Source organism: Oryx dammah, unplaced genomic scaffold (genome assembly GCF_014754425.2).
Source record: "Oryx dammah isolate SB20612 unplaced genomic scaffold, SCBI_Odam_1.1 HiC_scaffold_21, whole genome shotgun sequence".
NCBI lineage: Eukaryota > Metazoa > Chordata > Mammalia > Artiodactyla > Bovidae > Oryx > Oryx dammah.
Genome location: NW_024070205.1, coordinates 25,638,168 through 25,648,675, shown reverse-complemented (window position 1 = coordinate 25,648,675; position 10,508 = coordinate 25,638,168). Strand labels below are relative to the sequence as shown.

Here is a 10,508-nt window from a genome sequence, read left to right as displayed (position 1 = left end):
GATTTTTCAGGGAAGATATCACCTTGCAAACACAATAATCATCTATCATCAATAACAACAAAACACAATTGGACTTTTAGGGTAAAAACCTAAGTAAACACTGCAGTTAATTTGCAGACAGGTTCTTAATTTCCCCTAAAAAGTAACTGGGCCTTTTAATGACATATAAAACATTACAAGTGCTTTTCACAGACACAGTTTATACATGAAACCTTTACTCACCTCTTTAAAATGAGCAAAAAGAAAGCAGAAAAGAGATGGTTAGATCTCCACCTATCACCATTTATATATAAGCAATAGCAACCGAGTACTCTTTATCTTTAGTGAAAAGAATCTTTTTCTCTGAATCTGAATATAATCTAACAGGTACTAACTACAGTTAATTATTTTTCACCAATCACATGTTCATGGATTCTTTTACTCAGTCCCAAGACTTGATCATACTGACAGTAGACTGTCCTATAGGCACAAGTAAAATAACAGAAATATAACAAGCTATCATAACAATCTCAGTATATGGGGGAGGACCTGCTTACACACAATACTATAAAAGATGACATTCATGGTTTTAGAAAAACTAATGGATTTTCATTACTCTTATATTTTATAAGGCCAGCTAACTTTAACAGTTAACTTTAGATATATCTCCCTACACAGTATAATCAACTCACGAATACTAAGAGGTTTCACAATCAAAATGGCTACTATTTCCTCCCAAACCAAAACAGAGTAAAGCACAAGTCTTTGGCTCTCCTTTAAAGAAAACAGCAGGTTACCATTCCTAACCAGACCTTTGTTTGCCTACCAGTAGGGCAAATACCACATTTGTGCATCACTGAGTAATAACACCATTAGAAAAGGCAACTTCACAGAAGTTATTGGCTAAGCGAATTCATTTGAATGCTCTGTTTTGAGGCAGCAAACTGTCACTGTTGCAGATTGGGGAGGGCAGTGGGTAAATCAAGGGGAATTTGCAAGATAGAGAAGGGCCAGAGAAAAAAGAAAAACAAAAGCAAACTTTAAGCTCCAACTTTGAAGACCTATGGAAAATCTGATGGAGTTACATATTCAAGATAGCAAATGAGGATCATACCAATTTTAGGTCTTTCAGACCGAAAAAAAAAAAGGGAACGACTAGGAGAAGGAAAGGGAAATAAAACGGGAAAAGGAAATTAGCCATATTAATGCTGTATGAAATATATTTTTATACTTTCTGAGTAGTTAAGTATTTTGTAGCTGGTATTAAAAATAGTGTCTTACTATTTGAATATTACTAGAAACCTATAACTAATTTTTCTTTTGATTAGAAAAGTAACAAGGAATGGATCTTTGGTCACGTCAGCCTCTGTAAATTACCCAAGACACGGCAGCTACTGAACTTATGACAGTATCTGTAAGTAAGGAGAAAAAACTACACATAGGTCAGAAAATTGAGTCTAGATATCTTATCCTCAGTTCTTCTACCCTTTTCCTAAGACCCACTGAATAAAGAAAAGGTCAAAGTACTTTTATACTCTGGTTATAATAAAATTATGGTGTTATCCAAACAGAACTGAAAGCAATGCTTATTACTCCTACCTTAACCCTTCAAAGTGTTCACTTTCATCAGATGTCTGAGTATTGCCTTTTAATTCAGAAGAAATTAACATTTGAATAAGTAAAAAGCCTAAAGATGGAATTTCCTATCTGACTGGCTTCATCGTTTTAACTGTCTCTGGGAATAAATCTAAGAAGCCAGAAAAGTCAGTATCTCTCACAGATTTTAAGAAAAAAGCAGTTAAAAAGTCAAACGGTTTTGCCAAAACAGGCCATTTACCACTATAGGTTCATCATATGACAAAAAATATCATGGGGCAAAGGAAAACAAAGTAAGAGAAAAACAAAATTTTTGGAGGTTTTATTGAATTTCTAAAACTGCTTATGAGCACTGGAAAAGTTGTAAGAATTTCCATGAGGTAAGGCAAAATAACTAATCTTAAATAGGTGAGTTACAGGCACAGTGGGACAGTATACCTTCCTCTTGCTGTTCTACCCACCCAGATTTCCTCTCAAGGGTGGAGTATTAGAGAGGTATAGATGGAATTAAGGCTAATTTAAGAGATCCCCCATCCTTACTCCATGAAAATACCTTAAAAAGAGAGACTATTTTAAGTCAGTTTAAAACAGTGGCTTTCTGGTTTTATTCAGAATAGGAAAACATAAATTAATCTCTCTTTCTACCTAGCTTAGAAAATCAAAATGGTGAAAGAATGAGTGTATTCAAAGGAAATAAACAAGAAAACAGAACTTAAGTTACTAGGGGTTTCAACAGATACCCAAAATGGAATTTTACTTTTACTCCATATTTCAACAAAATCAACACCCATAAATTTCTTTTTAATAACAGAATCATTCTGAATTCCAAACTGAACCAACTGCTCCTAAAATTTAGGAATTATCTAACATGTCCAAAGGAGAAATAAGATCTGCCCAAATCTGCCTACAGAAGGTTAGAGGCCAAGAATGTTGCCTTTTATGGTTAGAGAAGAGAAATTAAAGATCTCAGGACTCTGTCAGACATAAAATTTCTCTCCTTCTCCTCCCAAAAACAATAAGTACTTAAATAGTAAATGTAAGAGGGTTTTAAGCAAAATAAACAAAGGCAAAAAAGCAAATGTATTTTTAAAAAATAGGAAAATATGGATATCAACTGATAAAATGCCTCATCTTCATTCAGTGCTTCTACCTCCCAATCAGTCATTTTATCGCAACAGCTGCGCTCATGCGAAAAAATCCATAAAACATACCCAATATATATACAGATATAGCTATGTATATATGTATATATATAATATATATATATAAATTTTTATTTAAATAAAAAAGAAAGCTCGAATCCCAAGCCAATATGTGTATATCAAATCCTTGACCAGCCAGGTCTGTAGGGCATAATCAAATTCAATGTGAAATAGTATATAAACACGGTGCCTTGACTGGGCAAATTAAATAATTGCTACTCAAAAGAGTGTTCTGTTTGGACTCTCCTACTGGTAGGCAATGGCAGGACTGTATTACCCTCCCCCCTCCCTTACCCCCCAATTGTTTCATTTAATAGTATGATAGACACAGAGCTTAGACTGAGGTGGTTATGACCTCAGCAGGAGTTATGGGTTAAGAAAATAAGAAACAAGAAAAATACAAACTCTTGCTTTTACCCAACCAAAGCAATGCAGTAACTTATTACATAACCAGTGCTTTCTGTTTTAGCAGTATAATCCAGAAAAGGAAATTTCTAGAAAATCAGGCAAACATATACGGTGGGTGACTATGTCAAATAATCCCCACTCAACACATTTTATATGGTCTTAGTTCAGTATAGACATGTGGCATCAGAACATGTGCAGCAGAATTAAATGAGAAAAATTATTCCTTATTCTCTTCAACATTTTCATGAAGAGTCTTTTCAGTATAGTGAAGCCAAGTCTACAAAATTGACTTCTAGGTACTTACTACCTACCTACTTGTGCTAATGATTCCAAAAGGCAACTACTGATCAATTCGTAAACTATCGTTAAGATTTAGGCAGTTCTCATTTGCCAAATCTTGAAAGCCAGGGGTTCCAGTATATAGGAATTTTGTACTTTCGGTTTTTGAGAGTAAAACAAAACATTCATTGAAATAATGTGGCTCTGCTCATTTTAAGTTCAATCAAGTGTTGAGCAGTTTTAAAATATGGTGGATTGTCCTGGTTTTTGAACATTCTATGATTTCAGAAATTCAACTTGGAAAAGCATTGCTCTTGAATTTCCAGTCATTAGCTCAAATAGGTAATAAACTAAATATGTATATTCAGTGCTAATAAAATTATAGTTCATCCTTAAGATAATTTCCATTTAAATCTAATCAAGCACTCTAAAATTGACTTGGATTTCTGATTACATTGAGAGAATGAAAGCGGTTCATGATATGAAAATGAGGTCTTCAAAAATTAATTGGTAATTATTTCTCTGAAAAGCTGAAATAAACACAAAAACAAGAAATAAAGGCCTCCTGAGCAACAACAAAAAGTTTTAATGCCATATGAAAAACCTCCCTACACATGAAGCTTGTGACCCGCAAAGAAAGTAAATTATGGCTTCCAAATAATGGCTCTTGGAAAAGTTGCTTTGCTGCACATTTTCTAATAACAAGTCTATTACTATTTCTCAAGCACCACAGAATTCTCAGAATGGCCGGGTCTTTTAGTCTGTGGTAATTTATGGGGTTGTGAGAGGACTGGGGGTACGGAATTATACACTGGGTATGTAATAATACCAAAATACAAGAAAAATCTACTTCATTAAGATCATACAATTAATCAAACAGAGTGTATATATAATATCTTCTTTTTTTTTTAAAGCCCTGGATCCAAGGCGTCCAAAGTTATTAAAATAAAGTTCATTCACAGAACAAAAACAAATTTAATCTGAATTGCTTGCAGATACTGCTAATTTTCTTTTTCTTTAAATTAAAAAATGCATTAATGTGAACTATGTGCAGAGTTTGTTTTTAGTAGTGGTGTTTGTGCACATTGCCTCCGGTGCTTTTCCTGGATTTCTCTGACCACTCTCAGAGAAAGTTTAAGAAGTTATCTGTTCTCCTACCCCTATGCCCCACAGATTGGTTAGGAGCAGAAGATAAAGGTAGGACTCCTCATTTTAGGGAGTAGAACTGGATGTAACTCCTGATCTCTGGGAGTCATTACTGTCCCCTCCTCCCTCAGGGTCCTCTGACAGGTTCAGAGAGCTGGTCTTGTTGGACAGGAGGCTGATATTCTCTTGTGTCAATGCTGATCCATTAGGCACGTCACTGTTAACATAAAAAAAAAAAAAAAAAAGAGTTGGAATTTTGAAAGAGGAGAGAAAACTGATTATTAGTAGAATAAAATCAACAGGGCCTTTCTATATAGCACTATGGAAAATACATGAATGGCTTTCAAACTTTAATTTACAGCTCTATATCCATGCTTTATTTTAGCATATGGGTTGGTAAACTAAGACAAGCTAGGTGACTGGTTTTTGTTTTGTTTACCTGTTTCTGTAAAAATGTTTTATTGGAACACAGCCTGCCCATCTGTTTACATATTGTCTATGACTGCTTTCACATTACAACAGCAGAACTGAGAGTTCTGACATGGATAGTAAGACTAATAATTTTAAATATTCACTATTTGGCCTTTAGGAAAAATGCTGACCCCTGCTTTAGCAGGTTTACTAGGACAAGATAACACATGGATTTAAACAGATAAAAACTTAAGCCTGGAAGCAACAGAGCATTAGAAATTGTTGTATATCATCAGGAAGGCAACTCAGGACTATGCATTAAAAGCCTCAAAGTGCCCTAGCTGCAAAATATCCTAAGGTGCAAGATGTACAAAGAATTAACTACAATATATTTTTTGCAGGGTTGTTCATAATAGTTGATATGTATTCTTCTGTACCTGTAGAAGACTAATGGGTGATATGGATAGACCAAATTACAAACCAGGCGGGATAGAACAGGGGATATGTGGGTGAAAGAGGCTAAATGCCTGCACACTTAAGGGTATATATACATCAAAATGTTAACAATGGTTTTAAGGGGAAGAAGGAGATCGAAGGAGAAATTTTCATTTCCTGGATAGATAATTCAGGATATATCTATTCAGGATATAACAGATAATTCAACCTTGACTCTATTCTAAAATAAGTTTTATTAACTCCTTTTTGTTGTTTAGTTGTTAGGTTGTGTCCAACTCTTTGTGACCACATGGATTGTAGCGGGAGTGGTGTGTCATTTCCTTCTCCAGGGGATCTTCCAACCCAGGGATCGAACCTGTTTCTCCTCCACTGACAGGGAGGTTCTTTACCACTCAGCCACTAAGGAAGCCCCTTTATTAACTCTCAAATTTAAAAATATTCTTTTCTCAAGGTATACAAAATAATGATATTGTAAAAATCAAATTATATTTATAAGAGTGCTTCTATCATGACTGTATGAGACTATATGGAAGTGTCCCTTTCCTTACCTAAATGTCAACGTAAGGTCCTCAGCTGGAACCTTATTTTGTGGTTCTGGTTGTCCATTTTCTGCTTGCTTACTTGTATTCAATTTGCTTTTCATGTCCAGAGAACACTGGTTCTCCTTTGAAAGAAAAGGAAATAAATTTGATTATCTTCTATTTAATAGTGCTGATGGAGGAGAAACCAGCTACAAGTAATACGAAGTGATGAACAGAAATCATACGTAGTTCTGTAAAATGACCAAAGAAACAGGCAGATTTAAAGAACAGCAACACAAAAATATAGTGGAGTATGGTCCACTTGCTCATCATCCAAGATGGGCAATAAGGGGGCAATGTCTCATGTTAACACTGGAAAATCTCATAGGAAAACTGATGATTCAGAAAAATCAAGTCAAAGTAAAATCAAGTCAAATGTATCTATAACACATTTATTGAAAACTGAAAAACAAGTAAGCCCCATGTATTTCCTTTAAAACAATGTGAAAACTATGCAACAACAACAAAAAGAAATATCAATTACCATGCAATCTGAAGGAATGTTTCAATCACCTAAGATTCAAAATTTACTGAAATGAGTGTTCGTGTACCGTAACATAAATCCTAAGCATATCTGTGGATTCAATTCCACACGAGAGAATATGCTGATAGCATTTCATTCATGACAAAAAACAGGTCATCAATAACTTAAGGGCTGTGAAACCTAGAAATGTTACTTGGTAATATACCTTTGTATAACATGTGATGTGAAAGTCACTCAGTCGTGTCCGAATCTTTGCAATCCCATAGCCTACATAGGCCATGGAATTCTCCAGGCCAGAACACTGGAGTGGGTAGCCTTTCCCTTCTCCAGGGGATCTTCCCAACCCAGGGATTGAACCCAGGTCTCCCACATTGCAGGTAGATTCTTTACCACCTGAGCCACAAGGGAAGCCCAAGAATACTGGAGGGGAGCCTATCCCTTCTCGAGCAGATCTTCCTGACTCAGGAATCTAACCGGAGTCTCCTGCCACTGCAGGCAGATTCTTTACCAACTGAGCTTCAAGGAAGCCCTTGGATAACATAGCACTGCAAAAAATGCCATCCCCTCTGCTTCCTTAACCAACATGTTTAACAGAAATTTAGTAACTTTCAGATAAGCACCCTGTTTTCCTCAAAACTTTATTATAAATACAGAAAACTAAGACAAAAAAACACACTCAAACCAATAGATAAATGAGGAGAAAAGTGATAAAATAAGAAAGCAGTCAATTTTCATGACACTCTTTCTAAGTACTAATCACTCATTTTAGCCTTGGGGTAATGATTCTATAGCTCTAGATGATTCTAGAACTCTAGAGCCACAAGTTCAGTGACACAACTACACACAGGTTTCCTTTCACCCTCCCTCTCTCTTTCCACAGTAACACTTACCATATTCAGTTCCCGGGTTCTCTTCCCAATTTCCCTTTCCACCTGGTGCAGTTCCAAGCTCAACTGCTCACTTGAGATCATTCCAGGCCATTTTGGAGGTGGTGGTGGTGGTGGTGGCTGTGACTGGCCTGCCAAGGTGTTCGCCTCCCTCTGCAACACCAGTCTGTTACTAACAGCCTAGTGCATAAAGCCAAGCACATACACAGCTCAACACATTTCACACCAAGCACAGAATGACCAGGCCCGATTCCAGACCACAGCCTTAAGTAGCTTATTACTCACATATATTTGCAATAAAAATGATCCAACTATAAGGCACTGTTTCTTTGAATACCATTTGAATAAAAAAGGAAAAAGATGGGGGATTTAAACTTGGTGAACAGTAATTTAATCTTTGGTTTAAATCACTCTTCTTTTCTTATTTAAGAGAGAAGTCAACTATAAATGTGGGGGGAAAATTATAAATGTGCTTTTTTTTTCTTTTTAACTGAATTTTTTCTGAAATAAATTCTATAATTTCTTTCAATGAAACTTCAGTAATGACAAGGACTTTTAACCACAGTGAGTTAAACAGTGCTGAAACTTTTTGGAACAGAAAATCAGTCTAGGAAATTTCAACTAAGATAAAAAGCCATGAAATAGCAAGGTAAAGAATTATATTTTATGAAGTTAAAGGTCTAAATCTTTAATAACTAGTTACCTGAAGATGAACATAATAAACATAGCATTCTTTTTTCTTACAATAGGAATTAGCAAGAAGTTTTGGACCAATGTAAATAAAGCAATGGAAAAAGGAGACAAACATGAATACTATACAGGTTTATATTTCTAAACTATCGCTTACATAAGAGTATAAGCCAGAAACATGCTCAAAAACAAGCAAGCAAACACACAAAACATCCTACCTATTGGTCTTGCTAATAAGAAAGTCTAAGACAGAATCAGTTAGAAATTTATTTCCAAAGCAATGCCTTACATATTATTAAAGATCTTGGTAGAAAGATAAAGACTAACATTCTAAGAGTATCTTTTTCTTCAGAAGAGAGCAATGCATTTATCACCAGAATGTCTTTAGCTTTTCATATTCAAAGTCTATGTTCCAATCCAAAGGATAATATAAACAAAACCTAGTCTTCTGATGTGGCACTTAAAGAATTTCAAGAATTTTTTGTCTTCTGACATTCTGTTTCTCTTAAGTACTAGACAGCATGGTGGCAAGAACACTGAACTTGGAGTATGAAGACTTGGGTTCATGTTCAATCTCTGTGAAATTCATATCCTTCAACCAAAAACGGAGGAAAATACCACTTGCTCAATCTACATGTCAGGAACCCATATGGGTCAAATAAGATATGTAATAATAACTTATAAAGTGAAAAAACTATATTAATGAAAGGTGTTGTTATTATGTAGAGGATTTTTTTTTTTAGGTTAAAGTTGTGAGCTTTTACTAAAGATACTGAGGAATAAAAGAAGTAAGAGAAATTTTTAAAAATTAAAGAAAATGTGAGAAGTTAAAAACAAAATTAAGTTAAAACCATCTGTTGATTAAAAAACTATATCATATACCCTCAACTTAAATGTGTTATCAGGGAATATAAGCTCCTTTTATATATTTTATTTTATTTTTTAGATAATCTAGGAAATTTAGATTATCTAAAATATTATAGAGTATAAAAATATTAAAAGAGTTTATATATAATAACATATAAAACATATATGTTTTCTATTCTCAGATAGTAGAAATTCTAAATTTCCTGAAGTCTGAAAACTTCAAAGTATTAAAATTCTTTGAAAAATGGACACCTATACTATTAAGAAAAAGACTTTAAAGTTTGAGGTTCATTGAACCTCAAAAGCTCCTCCTTTTAAAATGTCTTTGAGAACACTTTAAAAACTGGAATATCTCTAAGCTTGTACCTCTAGTCCACGTAGCTGGGTCTGTTGGCTAATTTGATGGTTTAGCTGCTGTAATTCTAGTCGTAGCTGTTCCCTCTCAGCAGACGGAAGAGGTTTTCCATGACTAGCCACTTCTGATATAGATATTCTCTCCCTTTGGTGGGAAGGAAAATGTGGAATAAATTTTAAATTTTATTTAAAAAAAAATACTATTGATCAGAAAAACAAAGCAAGTTGAGTAATTTTAAAGGTTTGTAAAAGTAATAAGAATGATGTAATACCTCTCACTGAAGTGCCCCTGAGAAGGTATGTTTTGATGAGGTGAATATGGAGAACCTCCCCAGCCACCATGGGTTCCATATGGACCATAATCTGTAAGAGAGTAATTTACAGTGAAATGATGCAATTCATGGATTTGATTCTTTTCAGATAGTCACAGTCTAAAAGTCAAAGCTATATTCTGTACAGTTATCTTCAAAGATGGCTACCAAAATGGTAATAGGGTATTGATGTTTGTTTTTTCCCCCTCTAAAATATCAGTCTTTGTAATTTTTCCTCTGGTATGAATTTTAAAAAAATAAGATGTGTTATTTTAACAAAAACAATGAAACTATTAAAAAACACATAGCTTATCCTCATATACAGACATTTTAGTTTGTACCCCTACAATTCCTCAGGTTATAATTACTTTTCTGCAGGGCTAATTCCACAGAATACTTTGAAGACTACTGCCCTGAAGATTATGAAGAGCACTGATCGTAAATAGGGAGAAGGTAGTGTTGGCTTTGTGAATATGAACCCTCTAAAATCTGGTTACCTCTGATTACCTGAAATGTTAATAGATTTTGTCGGAGCTCCCTGAGGTGCCATAGCCTGCACTGGGCCAGCACCCTGATATATCGTTTTGGAAAATCGAGAAATGGCACCAAACCGAGATACTGTTGGTCGGTCTCCAAATGGGATGAGATCATCATCACTGGTTTCTGCTGCTCTTCTCTGAAGGTCCAATCGCTGGTCTCTCATTCCTTTACTCTCCACATTCTGAGAAAAAATGAAATGAGAAATCCACCCCTCACTTAGATCTCTAACATAATTTCCTCTAGCTCTGTAATAAGGTTAAAATACAGCATAATGTTTTTACTGGTAAAAACTAAAATCATTGGTTGCTTTTAGTTGT

General features: G+C 34.8%; 1 protein-coding gene across 3 annotated transcripts in view; it reads right to left on the bottom strand.

The window, feature by feature from the left end:
- Nucleotides 1-1,989: 1,989 nt before the first annotated feature.
- RC3H1 (ring finger and CCCH-type domains 1) overlaps nucleotides 1,990-10,508 on the bottom strand; it is a 70,958-nt gene continuing 62,439 nt past the window's right edge. For 2 of the 3 annotated variants that reach the window (XM_040263942.1, XM_040263941.1), the window contains 6 exons: nucleotides 10,159-10,372; nucleotides 9,613-9,703; nucleotides 9,353-9,485; nucleotides 7,433-7,609; nucleotides 6,026-6,141; nucleotides 1,990-4,827 (listed from right to left, as the gene is read on the bottom strand). In XM_040263942.1, coding sequence (XP_040119876.1) covers nucleotides 4,677-4,827; nucleotides 6,026-6,141; nucleotides 7,433-7,609; nucleotides 9,353-9,485; nucleotides 9,613-9,703; nucleotides 10,159-10,372 — 882 coding nt within the window. In that variant the 3' untranslated portion in view covers nucleotides 1,990-4,676. The remainder of the gene's footprint in view (nucleotides 4,828-6,025; nucleotides 6,142-7,432; nucleotides 7,610-9,352; nucleotides 9,486-9,612; nucleotides 9,704-10,158; nucleotides 10,373-10,508) is intronic. The other variant, XM_040263943.1, reaches the window with a different exon arrangement.